An 18,549-nucleotide genomic window follows, 5' to 3' on the forward strand; every position below is an offset into this window, starting at 1 on the left:
TAGTATTAGAAAGGAATAATCTTCAGTTTATTTTCTATGTTAGATTTATTTCTAAGTTGCTATCATAAGAGCAGTCTGTGTTCTAGGCTTTTCCTTTGCTGTAAGTGATGGAGTAATTTCACTTACAGCTGACCGATAATAATGCACAAAACTGGATCAGAGCCTTTGAATCATGCACAGAACAGTGCTCATGCTGAAGACATGAAAAACTGTTGCTGTAGCATGCTTCAGCAGTGCTGCTGTTAAATATGTTCTCCCATTGATCAAAACCATTTGTCTGTAGCAGAGTTTGGCATATTGAAATGATAGGACGCTGCTCAGTGGTGTTCATTATGCAGCACAGATTGTCCCCTACAAAACTGTGTGGAGTAGAAGGGACATGCTCAGGCCCGTTGGGGGTTCATAACAGTTCACTCTAACTGCACACACCTTAGTCACATACATTATTTTATCATTTTCCCCGACTGAACCGAATTTTTAATCAAAACCAAATTTTTTCCAGCCACATAAACAGAAGAACTCAATTTGAAAACCCTGTCCTAGAAGCAAAAAGGAAGCTACAGCAGCATAACATGCCCAACGCAGAACTTGGAACAAAGCCTATGCAGGCCCAAGGTTTCCGAGGTACAGTACTGTGTCAGCTATCTTAGTTAAGATGAAAGTTCCTGCTCTTCTGGTTGTGTGACAATGGTTTTGTCATAGTGATGCCTTAAGCCCCTAATGGTTTTTTATTTTTCTAATATTTGTAAGACTTGTAAGTTTTATAAGTAAGTTTTAAAAGCAGCAACCTTTCACCCCCCCTTGTCCTTTGTTCCTTTCCCTTTCTCCAGCACCCTTGTTCCTTAACCCTCTTACCCTATTCTATCCTCCCTATCATAGCCCCAAATCTAATAGAAAATGTTTAGTCTTTTGTCAAGGCAAGGCCTAGACAGTTGACAGAACAGCATATCTGGGCCTAAACCACAGCATAGGTCAGGAATTAGGTAACTATGTACCCTTTGTGCTCTGATGATGCTGAAGATGGGAGGAAGGGGGGGTCCCAAGATACCCCCAGACCCATTTCAAGGAGGTGGACCCGGGGCGGACCAGAGGAAAGGACACAGGGTGGGCACATCTGGGATTGGATGGATGGTATTATAAAATGTAACCTCTCAGGAACTGGCTGGCGCGCGTCCTGTAACATCTTGCCTTGGCAGAATAAACCCTTTCTTATCTCACCCCTAATTAACTGCTCCTGGAGATTTTTTCAGCACCAAAATACACCAGCAACAATAGTCTGATTAGAAGAGTAGTGTTGCCGATTCTCACAATGTTATCACCTATATCCTAACAATTTTCTCCCTTAAATGTCTGAGTTCCAATAGTTGCAGGACTCATGAGCTGCCTAAAATGCCTAAGTTTCAGAGGTGCAGAGGAAAGAGAAAAGTCAACTCTAGTGTTTCCTAAAGGCTGAGAAACTGAAAGCATTATAAGAGCCCTAAAGTAATTTTCTAAATAAAATCATAAATTCTGTCCCTGGGAATGTACTCTCTCTTGAGCACCTGAGGTTGGCAACACTGAAATAATTAATTGTACTTTCTGTAAATTACTCTTAATTGATGTTTGGTATGTTTCTAAGCTAGCTCATCTAGCAAGCATCAATTAAGTTAAAAGCCTCAAGCATGGTGTTATAGGAGTTTACAAGAATACAGCCACTTAGTAACATAGAAATAAATGTGCTTAAAATGAGCTGTGTAAGCAGCAAACAGTACTGGTAGAGACGAATGAGCTTTAACGTGAGGTTGTAGCCAGAGAATGAGGCTTGTTCTCCTTTGCAACAGTAGAAAGCTCCTCATCAACCTTACCTAGACCCAAATTTGCCCGCCTGCGCCTCGCCCCCAAGAGGTCTCGCAGTGTGAATGACCTGTCCCAGTGGCGGCGCGACCCTGCCGGGACGCGCAGGCTGTACGGTACGTGCTCCGCTGCCCACCAGCCCAGCCCCGCCGCTGCAGCTGCAGCCAGAGCAGCTCAAGTCACAACCTTTGCACCTTCCTGCAACCCTTCCTCACCACGTGCAGCATGGGAAAGAAGCACGGGGAGCCCCCCACCACCCACACCACACGAGGCACGCGGAGAGGGGACACAGAGGTTGCACAGCAGTTGTGTGTGTCACTTGTTGGATGCCAAAACCCCTGTATGTCTGGAGAGAAAAGCTCACCTAATGTTTAGCTCTTCTTGGTAAAAAATGGAATGAGATGTTCACAGGGGATATTTTCCTCATTGTGGTTGGAAGGGAAATTGTGAAGAATGTATTACTTTGTAGACAAAGCAGAATTTATGGGTTAGGAAAGAGGTTTTTAAATTACCTCACAGATCATTTTTATTGTTGTAATTATTTTAGTGACACAATATCCACTTCTAAATGTATTTCTAATATGAAAGAATATTTATAACTCCCCATTTATGGCTGATCTGCCATAGATAAGAAATATGTTTTAAGTTTTGTATTAATACAAGAACTCACAAATATTTTTCCTGGAATGCCTGCACCCTTTGTTTTCTTGCTTTTTATACACTGTCACTTTCTGTCAGCCAATATTGTTGTCTGCTGTCCCTGCTGTGTTGTGAATAGATCCGAACTTTTGTCTTTCTTGTTTGTGTTGACTGATGTAGAAAAACCACTCTTCACCCGTGATGCATCACAGCTGAAGGGGACTTTCCTCAGCACAACTCTTAAGAAAAGCAACATGGGTTTTGGATTTACCATCATTGGTGGGGACGAGCCAGATGAATTTCTCCAGGTGAAGAGTGTTATTCCTGATGGGCCTGCAGCACAAGATGGGAAAATGGAAACAGGTAATTAAGAAGGTTCCTCTGTTCTTTTGTATGAGAAATAGAATGAGAAATATATTTCTGAGTCTCACTGTCTCCATGAATAGATGCATTTTTCCATATAACTTTTTGTCTCAATATGTAGAAAAGGTAAGTTTCTCAGTAAAACTTTCTTGTAATTTTCCTTTCTAATAAATGCCAAGTAGCTTATTTTTCTCATTTCACAGTATTTTAAGGGAGAAAAGATGTCTGCATTCTCCTACATAAAAATGGGATATGATGTTCTTTGGTTTATATGCTATTTACTTAAGGGGAATCTGGAAAGAGATAGGCAGAGAGAGCACAGACTACTAAGTGCAAATTTATTTATTTAGAAAGGATGTCGTTTCAAAATAATCTGTTGAGTCTGATCCAACATTGTTGTCATTATAGCCACCAAAACAAGAGTTTTCAATGTGGCCTATGGCACATAGGCACATAGGCATTTGTGTCCTATTAATAAAGAATCTGTGAGAACTAACAAAAGAAAAGAAACCACCTCTGAAGAGATTTAAAGCTGCTCGGAAGATCTGGACCACCACTGGGAATATTTTCATGTCTAAAGATTGCAAACCACTGTCTGAAAGGTTTGTCTGGTCGTGTCAGGTCTGTGTATGAGTGAAACTGTTGGAGGAAGATGAAGTCAGTTTCCAAGCAAGCTGACATCTTCTGGGGGAGAAGACAATCAGAGAATAATAGAATAATTTCAGTTGGAAGGGATTTCCAGTGACTAAACTCCTTCTTAAAACAGGGCTAACTTTGTGTTGGTTCGCGTTTCTCAGGGCTTCATTCATGAGACTTAAGAAAATTTTATAGGACATTGATTCCACAGCCTCTGTGGACTCCTGTCCCATTACTTTACCACTCTCATGCTGAAGATTTTTTCCCAGACAACCTGTGGATGCCCCATCCCTGGAAGTGTTCAAGGCTAGGTTGGATGAGGCCCTGAGCAACCTGATCTAGTAGGTGGCATCCCTGCCCATGGTGACGGGGTAGGAACTAGATGATCTTGAAGATCCCTTTCAACCCAAACCATTTTATGGTTCTATGATTTTCGTTCTTTAGATACAGTTGGGCTTTCAACTGCTGCAGCTGGTTACTAGTGACTGAAGTCCTGTGTTTGTGCAGCCCTGTCACTCTGTACCATCCGCCCCAGCAATCCTTCTTCCTCAGATAATAAGTCAGGCTGCACATTGATAATGAGATAAATGTGCAGAATTTATCTTTCCATTTCTCATCAATACTTTAAAATAAAGAACTGCTAGTTTGGGATTTTTCTTGCCTCTGCAGAAAATGAAGTAGTCGCCAGATTTACTGTGAAGATAATTTTGTAGACTGTGATAACAAATCACTGTGGATGGACCACAGCAGCAGAGCAAGATCCTTTTAGTATGTTACAGTACAAGAGGCAGACACAGAGACACACATAGGCACAAATAATGCTGATGGAATAGTCTCAAGTTATGTTTCTGGAAATTTCCTTTCATCCTTCTTTTATCATAGTAGATGGGTGATCTGGACTATCATATGTCAGAATAAATCACTCTGAACTCTAGTTTATTCTGTAGGACTTTCCAGGACTTGGCAAGTAGGAAGTGTGAAGGTTGTGAAAAGCATTATTAAAAAAAAAATTGCTTCAGATGTTATTTTATAGCTGGCATGATGTTTCTAATGCCAAAAAGATAAACAGAAAATTTGTATGAAGTAAAATGTAAGAAAGAAGTAGGTTGTTTGCACTGGTTTTATAAAAAACAGCTTTTTTTGATTCTCATTTCTTATTACCATTTTAACTTAATGCAATTTGGTTCCCAAAGCCAAAATTTATTAAATTAGCTTGTTAAGCTTATACAACAGAATTCCTGATGTTCAGAAGATTTCAGTAATGTGAAATTCATTTATCCCTAATATTTTCATATTACCTAATACATGACATGAGTGCTTTTCCTTGTTTGTCGTGGTTTAGCATTCTCAGGTGCACCACTCAAGTATACTTCCTTGTTAATCCTTCTGAATAACCTGGGCCGATAATTGGTGAACTTGTTCATATGGAGTTCTTTTCTCTGGAAAGCAGGTATCCTTGCAACTTACTTAAATTTTTACCTTGAAATTGAATACAGATTTCATAATACTATTGATGATGAGTATTGTAGACATGGATGAGAATAAATAGGAAAAAGGTGCTTTAAAATGTATAGAAATAACATTGATTTTTTTTTCCCGAGGTAACTAATTCAACTATATTAAGAACGCAAAACAGAAATGTAAATTCAAATACATAATCACTCTATAATAACTCTATAATCCCCAAACATACAAAATTACATCTCAGAACAAATTTTGGTCTCACATGTCTTCGTTGTTAGAAGTCACAGAGTTCTAATGTAAAGTAGCTGGAGAATCTCAGACTAATGTTTGTGGCATCTAAAATAGATATGAACACTTGAAGTAATTTCCAAATATGATAGTGGTAAACTGAAACAGTATGTTTAAGGTCAGAATGTTTATAAAAGCACTACTGTTCAGTAAAGTGCATGTATTTCCTGCTATCCAATCCTTTTCACACTTCCTGAAGTAGGATTTCTCTTCCTCTTCAGCCATTTTTACAGTCTAATCAACTGAAGGTATGAAAGCCTCCCAGGTTCCATCAATTGCTTTTTGTTCATAAAGCTCTTTTGTTTGAAAACTACTTGAAATTACATATGTTCCATTTTTTTTTTGTTAGGTAGGCATCACTGGATGATGAATAGAGCTTTTAAAATAGATTTTATTTATTCTTTTGATACAAACTGTGTGTTTCTTAATTTACGTGCACTCCCACTATGATCAGATTCATAGGAAGCTGTGATTAATGATCAAAACATCATATTGTGGCAGTAGGACATCATAGTAGAAAGTCTGGGGACAGTGACAATGGTCTGTAAAGCAGCCTGAGTGTGAGGGATAACCACAGGTGCTGGTGCACCTGGGTCTAATAAGATTCTGGATCCTGTCCCTTGCAAGGCTGACACTATTCTTTGACTAAGAGGTTATAAAAATCTTTGTGCTTCAGACCTGCATCAGATTTGGGGAAAAAAAGAAAGAAAAGGCACCATCTCTTTCATCTTACTTAATCTTGACCAGAGGCTGAAGACACCATTACTGTACTTCAAGCTAATTGTCAAAGAAACAAGCTCTTAGAAAACTACCAAAATCTAATCCACCCAAAATCTAATATAGGAGTCTGATACAAATGCTATTCAAAGGTGAGTCTGTGTAAGATATTGTCACCCTCTAATGTGATCATAACAAAGTGAGTTGACCTGCAGGTTTCAAAACTGAACAATTCTGAACTTCATCCTTTGGAACAGAGAATCATAGAGTCACAAAATGGTTTGGGTTGGAAAGGACACTCAGGATCATCCAGTACCACCGCCTGTACCATGAGGAGGTACACCTTTCACTGGACCAGGTGGAACTCCAGGGGGTTGACCACACCACACAGCTTGGTGTCGTTGGAAACTTGTTGAAGGAGCACTCAACCCCAGGGTGCAAGTCACCAACAAAGATGTTAAATGGTGCCTGTCCAACACTGACCCCCGAGGAACACTACTGAAAGCTTGGAAGCCGCTGGGAACATGTAAGCAGCTGCTTGACAGTGACTTGGCATTGCTGTGATGCTATGAAACAATAAAGCAATGAGGCAAACAGAGTGCACTGAGATGCAACAGGAGATATGTAAGGTCCTGACAATCTCTCAGCACCACTTGGTGCCCAGTGCTGGGCACTAAGAGATATTTATATTTGTCCTAGACCCACAATAAACCTCACAAGCAGACTCAGAGGAACCACATCTCAGTGGATGAGTCAAAACCAAAGAAAATTGCATTCCTGATCCCATTTGCCAGATGTTTCAGAATTCGTAAGGGCTCTTATGCCCTCATGTAAATCTAGCATCTGTGAGCTAATGGCTGTTAATAACACTGCAAATGCCTTTCTAGGACATGTTTTAGCATTTGGAGCTCAATCAAGCTGCTGGATATGAACATTACACTCTACAGCATCTATGTCTACCTCAGGACAGCCTAGGAGCTGATACCACATTCTTTTCTGGGAGGTTACATTCCTTTGTCTTGTCTGAAGCTTCATGCAGATGATAGAAATGCTGTCTGTATTTAAGAGGCCCCTGCATCCCATTAAAATGCTGAGTGAACGTCACTGGTGAAAGACTGCATCTACATGAGAAGATTTTTATACAGTGAGTGATTTTGAATGACTGCTGTTCTAAGGCAAATAAAGTTTTGTGCCTGTGGCTGAACCAGATAAAAGCTCGAGCTGTAAAGGCAAATTCTTTCCTACAATTCTCAAGGTTATTCAATGGACTGGATAAACTGAAACACTCCCATGTAATCAAGCTCAGGGAAAGATTCTCACTCTGCATTTCAGCAAGCTCTGTTTCCTTTGGTGGAAATTTCCAGGAAACAACTCAAAGACATGGTGAACAAGTGGTTAAATAATGGAGTCTGGTGATGACCCTTCTACTGATGAATAGCTGTGGTGATTTAATGTTGAACTTTCCAGAAACATATATACATATATATCTGTGGTGAAATGTCATAGCTCAACAGTGTGAATCAAGAAAGGGGAAACATGTTCTTTCATTTCATCTGCCAGGCATACACTTGGCCAGCTTTAAGATGCTAAATCATCTGTAAACAATGCAGACTTGGGCTTTTTTAGATATTATTCTCTCAGGAATGGTAGTTTTGCTATGTTAGTTATCTGTTCTAGAGATAGAAATTCATAAATTAAAGATAAGGTTCAGCTAACAGATACAGATGTCTACAAGGCAGATGTCTACACCTACCATATAAGTAGACCTCTACCACTTTTACCTGACTGTAATAGGATGAAGGCTAGAGACTAGAAATCTAGAGATTGGTCCCACATCTACGACTGAGAATTTCTAATGCACCTCAGAGATCTCCAAAGGGAATAAGCCAGCTGTTAAAAATGCTGGAAGGAATGATCTATGGCCTTGCTGCTATCCTTGGACCTACTGTCAAGACCCATAACAATCTTGTGCATATGATGAATTTTTCAACAAGCTGAGGTTACTTTAAATGTAAGCAAATTGGAGAAGCTGCATTTGTTGATCTACAAAGTCATAAATGTTGTTATTTAGCTGAATAAGAGCAAAACCAAAGCCATTATCAGGTGATTGACCCTACAATGTCACTAAGCTTAGAGAATAATTATCTAGTTTCATTAATGCATGTTTTTTTCACAGTGAGGCTAATATCTTACAACCTCTATAAGGAGTACTCAAGACAGAAGGAATTGGGGACATCTGCGAAAGGATACAGTTTTATAAGTTAAACAGATCCTTAATCCTGCTCCCTGTTTATCCATCATCAGTTCATATGAACAAACCATCTCACCTAATGTCAGATTAGATACGAAGCAAGCTGTCCAGTTTCAGCAACAGAAAAGATGAACTATGTATGCATAAAGAATGCCTTCAATCCAAAAAGCAAATATATTAAAATAAAATCTATGTTTTGGTAGTCATCTGGGAATGTGAATACTGTTGAAATATCACTAAAGGACTCAATGTATCATGAGCACTCACTATTGTACCTATCTTCTTTTTCAAACAGGTCATGTCTCTCTCACATGTTATCAGTCAAAATCCATCTGACAGTATTCTTTTACAACATTCCGTTCCCTTGGTAGCCAACTGTTTACCACAGCTACCACCTCACTGACCAGGAGCTTGATGAAGAACTAATCACACACATATGTAGGGCTTCATTGCCACAGTACCAGAAGCTGGCTGAAATTTAGTTATCTCACCTGTCTGACACCACCTCGTCCAGTGGCTCCAGGAAGACTGGCCTCACAAAATTAAGGCACGGTGTTGGAACATGAGAGATTGTACTCCTAGTTGAACTGCTGAGGAAGGACTATCTTTTCATTACACTTATGCATCTCCAGGCTAAAACACTCTTTTAATACACTCCAAGGCCTCATCAAGTGTCAGTCTTGCAGCTGCAAGCTGATGCCCAGTGATAGGTCTGTGAGAGCAGAGCAGCAGACATAAAACCAGCTTGTGTTATCAGCCTCCCTTAATACCCCTGCTTTCTTTGAAGCTAAGATGTTTCATCTGAGCTGTTTTACTCTAGCTAAGACTGAGCATCTCTCTCTGTCTTCATATGTTGCTATTTATCCCATGAAGTTAAGAGAAGGGAAATTAACTGTTTGGAAAGTAACTAACAACAATTAGAAAAATTACTTCAGGCATCAGGGAGAGTGATTTCTCCCACCCATGTTAGGCCAGTCGGTGTGGATTTGTGTTAATTTACTGCTTGCATTCCAACATCCTTCAGGAAGATGATGAAATGGTGCAAAACATGGCAGAAACACTGTATTTGCTACTGGTACAACCGAAACCCACTGTTCCTTTCACCAGTGGTACTGGTTACATTATCTTTTTGTAAGCCAAACCAGAGGTAACTATTTCTTAAAAACCTCAGCCTGGTTTTCCAGTACAAGTCTTCTTTCGTTTCACAATTTATTTTGGCTTTTCAAGGAATGCACAGCATCCCACTTCATTTAATCCACTCTGTGTTTCTCACCATAAAACTTTCACGTCATATAACTAATGCCAAAACTGTTCAAGAGGTGTGCAGTTAAAATCAACCCTCTTTTAAGAATCTATCAGTGTTGCTAGTCCTCACAATTTTATCCTGAATCTCTATGTAACCAGAATTCTTTAAAGCACAGCTCCTAATTATTTTTTTGGTTGTTTAAAAGGGACTAAATGTAAATCTTAGCTTCAATTTTATAGGATAAAAGTTTATATTCCTCTGTCGCAGAGGAAAGTGCTGAAGTACGACCATGTTATATTTAAGAGGTTTCAAGCATAAAACAAAACAAAAAATACCAGTTTCATTATTTATTTGATATCAAGTATTGAGACTCACTTTAGCTGGGGAAAGGGATATGACTAGTGGTTTTAAATGTTTGATGATGACAATTAAACTAATACTTGCATCTTAGAAGTATTAATAGCAGTTAAAAACTTGGTAGCAGAAAAAGATTATTTTTCAGTCTCCCTTTCTTTTGTGTTCTAAAGCAGGCAATTCATTGAACTCTGCATGTAAATAGAAAAGCCAGGAGACAGCACTTAGGTTGCTAGAAATTTTTAGTACTGGTGTTACTTTTTTGTAAGATTAATTTTCCATTATATTTTTTGCATTGCTATGGCTTTCAGATAAAATGAACTTGTTACAGTGGTCACAGTTACATCTGTAAATTTCTCTTTATGTTAACCAAAGGACTGGGAAATGTGTCTACTTTTGTCACAAAGTTACTGATTTCAAATCTCCATGAGGTTCCTATTTTAGTGTTTTCTTCATATTTTTGTTCTTTTGATACTCACTATGTTGTTAGGTATTCACCAAATGATAACCAGGACAGAGATGAGCTTAGGCTAAGAAAAAAGTATCTGTATTTGTATACCACACACTTAACTGTCTACATCTGGGGTCTTTACGTGCACCTTGTCAGTTTTTTTTGGTTGGTTGGTGTGATATTCAATATTCTTGTGTTCTCCCTGAGTTGCAGAAAATCCATGTGTCACTATCTCTTCTGCCTGATATGGAGTTAGAGGTTGAGTTTATGTCGCCCATCTGAGCTACTGAGCATTCATTAAGTAGTGCATACAAATTGACATTCCTCAAGGTACAGAGGCAGCTACTGATTCATTTTAGCCCTGTCATTTGGCTATTCCCTTGAAGTCTTCAATTAAAATTATTTATGCAAACCAAAACAGCAATTACAGTAGAGCATCTAAGTTGGATCTCAAAATGCTTCTGAAAATGGACAGTGTGTTCATTAAGCCACAGGAACAACTACAAAAAAATTCTTAGGAACTTCTTGTCTTCACATCACGTGTCTCATGAGATGATTCTGGGTTTGCGCTATTAGTACTAAGGAACTCAGAGGTCTCTGACTCCGTATCTTGGGGTTTAGCCTTAAAGTTCGCCATAATATAGAAATTTTGAGAATCTTCTGTCTCAAGTTTTAGACTTAGTACCTTCATTCAAGGTGCTTCAAAGCAGAACATTAAGGAAGATAGATACCCAAGTATGGTGACAATAGGGAGGAAAAGGTTGCCTCCAGCAGATAACTGAGACTACCAATATTTGGGTGCAATTCAGTTGCATAAACAAACATAGGTGTCCAGTGCCATTAAAAGTTCCAGGGATCCCACCTAGCCTCCTCCTGCCCTTCCAGGCAGCAGTCTCTTTTAAGTCCTGTATGGTGCCTGCAAGTTGCATGTGAATACCTCAAATGCCCAAGGCTATTGTAAATTACATCAGACACCTGCTTAAACAACCTCTTTCCTCCTTCAACAAGGAGTGCATTAATAGACTCCTTTGTTTTTCCTTATCATCTGTTGCAGCAAACAGTGATTAAATAATTACTATAACACTTTTGGGTTTTGACAATCTTAAGGATATTTGTTTCCCCTAGCCTAATTCAAAGCTCACGTTTGTTGTTTTATGAATACTTAAAAGAAACTACAAAACCCCTTTTAAACTTAATAGGCTTAATTTTCTCTCATTTAACTATTCAAACAACAACATTATAAAAAGTCTGATGATTGAGTTCAGCTATGGACTGGGGATTATAAACTCATTTTCATCTCCAGCACTTATAATATTTTGCTTCCATATATTACTGGCACCCATAAAGAATATACCAATATTAGGATTAAATTATATGTGTAACATGTTTTCTTTCCTGTAGTGACTTTTCTTCAGAAGACTCATTTTCTTCGTCCAGATAATACACAAAAATGTAGGAGGAATTTGATAAGAACAGCAATCTTTTATTTTACTTTGATAAAATCTATGTTGATACACAGGAGGCAACTCATAGTATGCCTGGTTTGTGGCATTTATTTCATTTTGAAAGAAATTTACATTTTTTTACACTATATTTTGATCTATGTTTATCAGTCCCAAGAATGATAATATTTGCTTGTTACTTGAAATAGTAAAATATTGGACACATAAAGAGTTGACGTTCTGGGTTATGTAACTATGTTGCATTAGTCTTCTGCGGGAGAGAGTATATGGGCAGGTCTGCCTATATGTGGTAAGTGTTTTTCTAATGTTTAAACCATTAGAGCAACTCTTCCAGCACCAACTATAGAAAGCTGAACATACTTGATTAGAGATGGCTGAGGTCTGAACATGTCCAACTGTGCCAGTACTTCACTTACTTTTTATCCAACTGTTTTACCTTTGACCAGATTCTCACTGCATTTACATTTTTATTTAACCCAGAAACCAAAGGTGAAGTAATTTGATGGGCAGAAAGGACATAATGGAGATGTGATCTATGCTAATATAAAATTCCTGTCTCTTATGGACAAATGCAACACAAACCATATAAATAAGACATACACACCCTGTTTAACCTGAGCTACCAGTCTGGGTCTCTGTAATATGAGTAAATGGAGATCTTCTGGTGCTCAAAGGGGCCATATCTTGAGCAGAAAATGAGATCATACAGAAATCAAGAATTACGGTGAAGCAAAATGTGAGAGAGCAAAGGTGAAAAAGCAGAAAGGATATTTGGACACAAAGTATCCAAGTATGCATAGTCTCACATTCCTATTAAGTCAAGATCTGACTGCATGGGAAAAATGACCACAAAGGCCAAAATCATAGGCAAGGATACTAAAACTATCTCATACATATTGCAGTATGCAAAATATAAAGGCAGAAAAAATGTTAAATGATTTATTCTATCTACTATCACATACCAATACACCTTTATCCAATTTTAGTCTTCATATTGTCATACAAACTTGTTTTGTGTATTACAAGCCTAGGAAGCCCATAAATTTGTTCTTTCATCTGATCTCCATCATAAGAAATCTGCAGATTCTGCTATTAGCATGTTTAACTTTGGCTAGGAGATGATAAATATGTCGCCATAATCCTCACATTTATTAGGACAGTTTTTGTAAGTTTTGCAAGTTGTCCATTGAGTCAACAGTGTGCAGTGAACTCAGTGGCTGCCAAAAATGCTGCAGTTGCAGAAATAACTTTTCTTCTATCAAATGTAATTAAAATCTATCTCACGTGATTTGGCTATTTGTATGAACAGACAAAAAATGTACGTTGAAAATAAGTCATCATCTCATGTACTATTTTATTTAATTAATAATCTTGTCTTATTTCTTAACAACAAGAATGATCTGTCAGGTCAGACAGAGTTTCTTACTATATATAGAGATGACAGGGAAAGTGAGAATTTCATATTGCATAATGAAATTAATCTAGAACTGTACTTTTCAATATCTTTAACCATGCCACCATTGACTTTCTTTTGTTTTGGCATATAGGGCTTTATTATACAATTCAATTATCCAAAAAAAGGAAACATTTAGCTGATTTTCAGAATTTTATTTTCATTTTGTATTAAAAAATAAATAAATTAAGAGTGCTTATTCAGCTCTGCCTCCACATTTGTGCAACCAAATACAATCTGTATCTATATTAAAATATAAGAGTTCAGAAATTCAGCTCATTGTTTGCCTTTTACTATTCTTTGAGAACAAATTTTAGAGCTAAAATTTAAAGCAAATTTTAATCCTTTGAAAATTTAAGAATAAATTAATTAATGACTTCTAAGATACAATTTCTGCTCTATAATTAGAATGAGAAATATCTCTCTTGACAGTTAGCAAGTGTTTTACTTGAATAAATTTGTTAACATCCCTGTATCTGAATTTCCCCATTGAAAAGAGTGGTTTTAGAACTTTGTAAAATCCAAGAATTATTGCAGGTAGCAACTTCCATCATAACTACTAAAAAATGTTAGTTCGATAATGTTAATTAATTAGTTAAATAATGGAGTTCAGCTTAAGATATTAAGGCCAAATACTGTGAAAGTTCAGTTGTGCAGTATACGTTGAAACAGAAATCTGTGTTTAATTGTATGTGGATCAATTTTTTTGTCACTGCCCTGAATTTATCATTTGATGTGTGGCACAATGTAATATTATCCAGAGTTGCATTAGAGATGAGGAAACATTTTCAAGCATATAAATCATATTCCAGGAACTTTATGAACATTTAACTAATGGGGGCTACAGAGACATTTCAGGCAATCTTATTGTAAGTTCACTTCTAAAGCATATTTCACTGTCTCTTGCCGTAATCAGGATATTAGCAAAGGTGCACCTCTTATCTGACCCTGTTTAGTTTCTCACACAACCTTTGTAAGAAGAGCAAAGTTTATTCGAGCACTTATGCAACTGCCTCTTTGTAATTGATGACTCTGACATTTTAAAAAATGGCTTGCTTGCTTAAAGACCTGTAATGAAAATTTCTCAATGACATAAGGAGCACTTTTGGAACCAGGAGGCAGGCATGGAGTGAATCCTGATGAAAACTGAGAAGTCCCTGGAGAAATTCTTCCAGCCTTTTCTGTCTCTGCCCCACAAAAGTCTTCTCCCCTCCAGCAGTCACATAAGTGCGGTATTGACTCTGAGTCAGTGGATGTAGGTGGAGCTCAAGATGCTCTGCTGCTTCCATATGCTCTGCACATGCAGCAGTGGGAGATCGCTGGGCAGCACTCGCTTCTCCTCATCCCCTCCTTTGGTAGGCACCAGAGGGAAGTGGTGCCATGGTGGTGTAGTCAGGGTCCCCTAAATGCTGCTCTGCTGCCATGCCCAGTTAAGTGAGGGTTGTGTACAGGAGGTGGGCAATTCTTGGTGTGTGGAGCTTGGATGTTTTGCCAGGTCTCAGTTATCTGCCTCAGGAGGTGACTAGATGTTGGAAGGAGGAGAAGAGGGTCTCATCTCCAGAGACTGGGTGCAGAACTGGGAGAAAACAGACTGGACTGGGATATGCTGGAGCTGAAGATGAGATAATTTGTTTTTGTTCTACAGGCAGGCAGGGAGAAAAGGCAGTAATTTTATGCTCAGAGATGGCTGGAGAGTGGGTGTTTCTATGCATGTGTGAGTGTGTAGGAGGCTGGAGGGGGAAGGCAAGGTACTAGGGAAAAGAAGAAAGGAGCTCTGCAAGAGAGGTCTGAGAGCGGTGATGTGAGTACAGATCTTTTAAACACTGGCAGTTTCACTCCTTTTGATGTATTGCTTTCTTCTTCAGCTCCAAATAGAAGTAAATTAAAATTCTTTGTATCAAGCTAATCTCTTCTGCATTAAAATCAACATCAATGTACGCAGTATTTACTTTCTTTGCCATACTGAGCATCACCTGTAGTGGTGCTGGGGAAAAGTCAGATAACATTGGACACCATCTCTTGATAGCTCTGCTCCTTGAGAAGTTATTCATAAGCTAATAGTGATTCATGAAACGTGTTGGATTATGCTGCTGCTCTGTTATTTGTGATCTCTTCTGTTTCACTTTTATGTATACAAAATAACAAGTCTCAAAAAGCAGTTTATGATTACTGGCCTCAAATCACGTCTTTTAATCCTGTGAACCCATCAGCTCTGAAGATGTCAGGGCTGAGCTGGGGGGGTGCATGTAACATGGTGAAGGGCTGAAAGAGCACTGAAAAAATTGAGTTTTCTACTCTGGGGTGATTCCAAAAAAAACAGGCAGGAGGAAGAAGTGGGAAACTGGAAAATTAGGAAATTGAGGTAGTGAGGAGAACCTGACAGTACTTTCATGTCTTGTAAGGGAGAGGTTCAGATCATGGTTTAAATAAACATCGTTGTATGGGAATATGTGAGGCTGCATTAATTATATTCCCATCACTATTATGTTATTGGAATTATTCTCCTGATATTGGGCAGAGCCTCAACCAGTGCTCTCTGTACCCATCTTGTTTGATGGAGTCTGGTTGACCTTCTTCCACCAAAGCCTTCAGAAAAGTCCATGTGCTACAAGGTAGACTGGTGGGGTCAGACAGGTTGTCCTCAAGCATCCAGCCACAGCACAGACACTGCCTCCTGTCACTGGCACCAGAAACCTCACGTGTATTTAACTTTAATAAGTGGGTTTGAGGGTAGATTCCTCTGTCAAATTCCACATGAAATTCATGCAATACTGCAGTGCTACACACGGTACCAAAATACTGGTCACTTTTATGTGTTTACACTGTTAATATCATTTTAGAAGGGTGCTTTATTTTAGTGAGGAAGAGTTGTTCTAACACAAATTAGAAAAGTCAGCAATACTATTATCTTATCTCTGGTCATTTTCCAGGCATGTCACAATGGCAGTATCATCACTCAGAGTTCAAAAAAGCTTCCTTTTTTTGGCAGATTGCTTTTGACAATCTGTTTAGTCTGTCTTATTCCAATTATTTTCTGCATATCAGACAAGAGTATATTTTTTTAGACCAAACTTGATTGCATCAAAAGGAAATGCTGTTGACTATTATATAAGAGATTCAAGTGTTTCTAGTGCAATTCCTATTTATTGAAAAAATAGTTCTGAATTGTTTTGAGAAATGGGGATAATATTAAGAATTGTACTTCGGCAATTGTTCATGTCAAAAATTCTACTCCAGACAAGGTGCCAAGCTGATGGATTTTTATTTTAAACTGTGCAGTGTTGTAAATACTATCTTTCAATAATCTTTTCAGTTCTGAATGCAGGATAATGTAAAAGAGCACCATGAAGCCCCTCAGTGATACATATGTAAAAACATTCGTTATAATACAGATGTTATAATAGCAGATGTTAGCTATTATTATATTAGCTATTATTGATTATAACAGCAGATGTTGAATGTGTGTGATGAAGTATTTTTATCTATGTATGTCTGTGGGTAGGTGTGCCAAAGGTGTATCTCTGTGTAAAAATATACATGTGCATATGTGAATTTATAGATAAAAAATAAACATACAATAAAGTCCATTTCAGAAAAAAAAAAAAGAGGGAGTTCTTTCTAGGGGCTAGGAGATGTAGATGAACTATAATATTAATTCATTAAATCAAGTATCATCAATATATCATCAAAGGGCTCCATGGTGCTCTTGTACAGGGATCAACCTGGTCCCAGGGATATGGGATTTCGACTTTTCCATGTAGAAATATATCCATATTTAGAAGTCAGTCTCATTTTGCATGTGTGTGTCAGAATCAGGAGCTAATTTTCTTCCAGTATGAATTCCATGTTGGACATGCTTTATCTTGGGTTGACAGAAAAAGCCAGGCTTTCCCTGATTTGGATCTTCCAGCAGTTAAGTTGTACAGGAGTTGCAGTGGCTATAGCAAGCAACACCAGGTTGTCTCTCTGTCATTCCAACTCTCTCTCTCTTTCTTTTTTTCTAATAACTGGAATGCAGCTGAGGGGAACAGCCAGATCAAATATGAGAAAAAGGAGGGACTAGAACAGAGACCCTAAAGCAAAGGATAAAATATGAAGTGTGCGCTTGATAAAGACTGTATCAAAATCTGTTTGCAGAATGCAAACATACCAAGTGCAATGCAGACAACCTTTAATTGTTTTCCAAAAGATTACCCCAAATTTGGAGTATATAATACGTATCATAAAAGGCACTTGAAACAATCAGAGTCAAGACTGGAAGGAAGTCAATGTGTATAGTCAGTACCTGATAGCCTTTCTGTGGCTATGCAAGCAGCCCCATCCAGTTGACAAGCAGAGTGATGCATAATACCTGTACAGTATAATTGCATCAACTTCAACAGACTGCAACAAGATTTTTACTCTTTTTTGGAGTGGCTGCAAGTTCTTCTCCCAAATATTAGAAATTACATGAGTTTTAGCTTTTTTGTAACCTCTGTTGCATCCTACAATAGCAGTTTTTAGGGACAAGCTAAATATTAAACCTACTCTTAAGAGTAATTTAACTGTCTTGTTCACTGTAACCTTACTATTTGATTGCTATCAGTGATGGAATTAGATATTCTTTTATATTCTGTTTTATCTGTAAAAGAGAGAAATCACATTAAGCTCATATTTTTTTTATTCCTTTTTCTTTCATCTCTTTGCATTTCAGTCAATTTGATGCAACTGTATTATTTTGCCATTGGTTGAAGGCACACCTCGTATTTTTCTGTTTGAATTAGGCAGTGTGTCTGTCTTTTAATTTGGAGAGTGAGAGATATGAGGAAATTGCAGAATGCTCATGTAACTAATTTCTCTTTTAATGGCAACCATTTTTAATCTCTTTCACTTCTTGTTGGTATCTGAGAACATCTGGGTCTTAGGTATTCAAAATCCTTTTTATGCCTTGAGAGCATCCTTCCCAAATGGATTCTATTTATGTAAGTGAAAAAGAAGAATATGTTATCAGTCATCTTAAACAGTCTTGCAAAAGCACATTCCCTTTAACTGCACAAAAATAACCACGCAGACAAGAACTCATTCTAATTTTCAGTTTCGCTGGGGGCAGGGGGATGGTCTTTTTGTAGAAGAAATGTATAGAGTGGGTAAGAACCAAGTTGGGAAAATACTTGATTATAATCCAAAGTTGAACCTGAGTAGACTCCAGTGGAACAGAAGCACATCTGTTATGTGCAAAAGTTCTTCCCTGTGTGTGCAGATGGCTTGCAATAGGTCCTAGACCTCATTTTTGATATTACTTGTTTTAATGTTGGTATAATTTTTTGAATACCAGGACAGAGCCTTTAATATGTTTGGAGAACATGCTGTTTGTACAATTATCTGCTGACTGGCAAGGGCTGTGCAAATAAA

General features: G+C 38.0%; 1 protein-coding gene across 10 annotated transcripts in view; it reads left to right on the top strand.

The window, feature by feature from the left end:
- MAGI2 (membrane associated guanylate kinase, WW and PDZ domain containing 2) overlaps positions 1 to 18,549 on the top strand; it is a 390,999-nt gene that overhangs the window by 239,601 nt on the left and 132,849 nt on the right. For all 10 annotated transcript variants that reach the window (XM_051805040.1, XM_051805039.1, XM_051805043.1 and 7 more), the window contains 2 exons: positions 503 to 624; positions 2,653 to 2,835. In XM_051805040.1, coding sequence (XP_051661000.1) covers positions 503 to 624; positions 2,653 to 2,835 — 305 coding nt within the window. The remainder of the gene's footprint in view (positions 1 to 502; positions 625 to 2,652; positions 2,836 to 18,549) is intronic.

The sequence above is a fragment of the Manacus candei genome, unplaced genomic scaffold (genome assembly GCF_025592945.1).
Source record: "Manacus candei isolate 608988 ecotype Guabito, Panama unplaced genomic scaffold, ASM2559294v1 h1tg000063l, whole genome shotgun sequence".
Taxonomy (NCBI): domain Eukaryota; kingdom Metazoa; phylum Chordata; class Aves; order Passeriformes; family Pipridae; genus Manacus; species Manacus candei.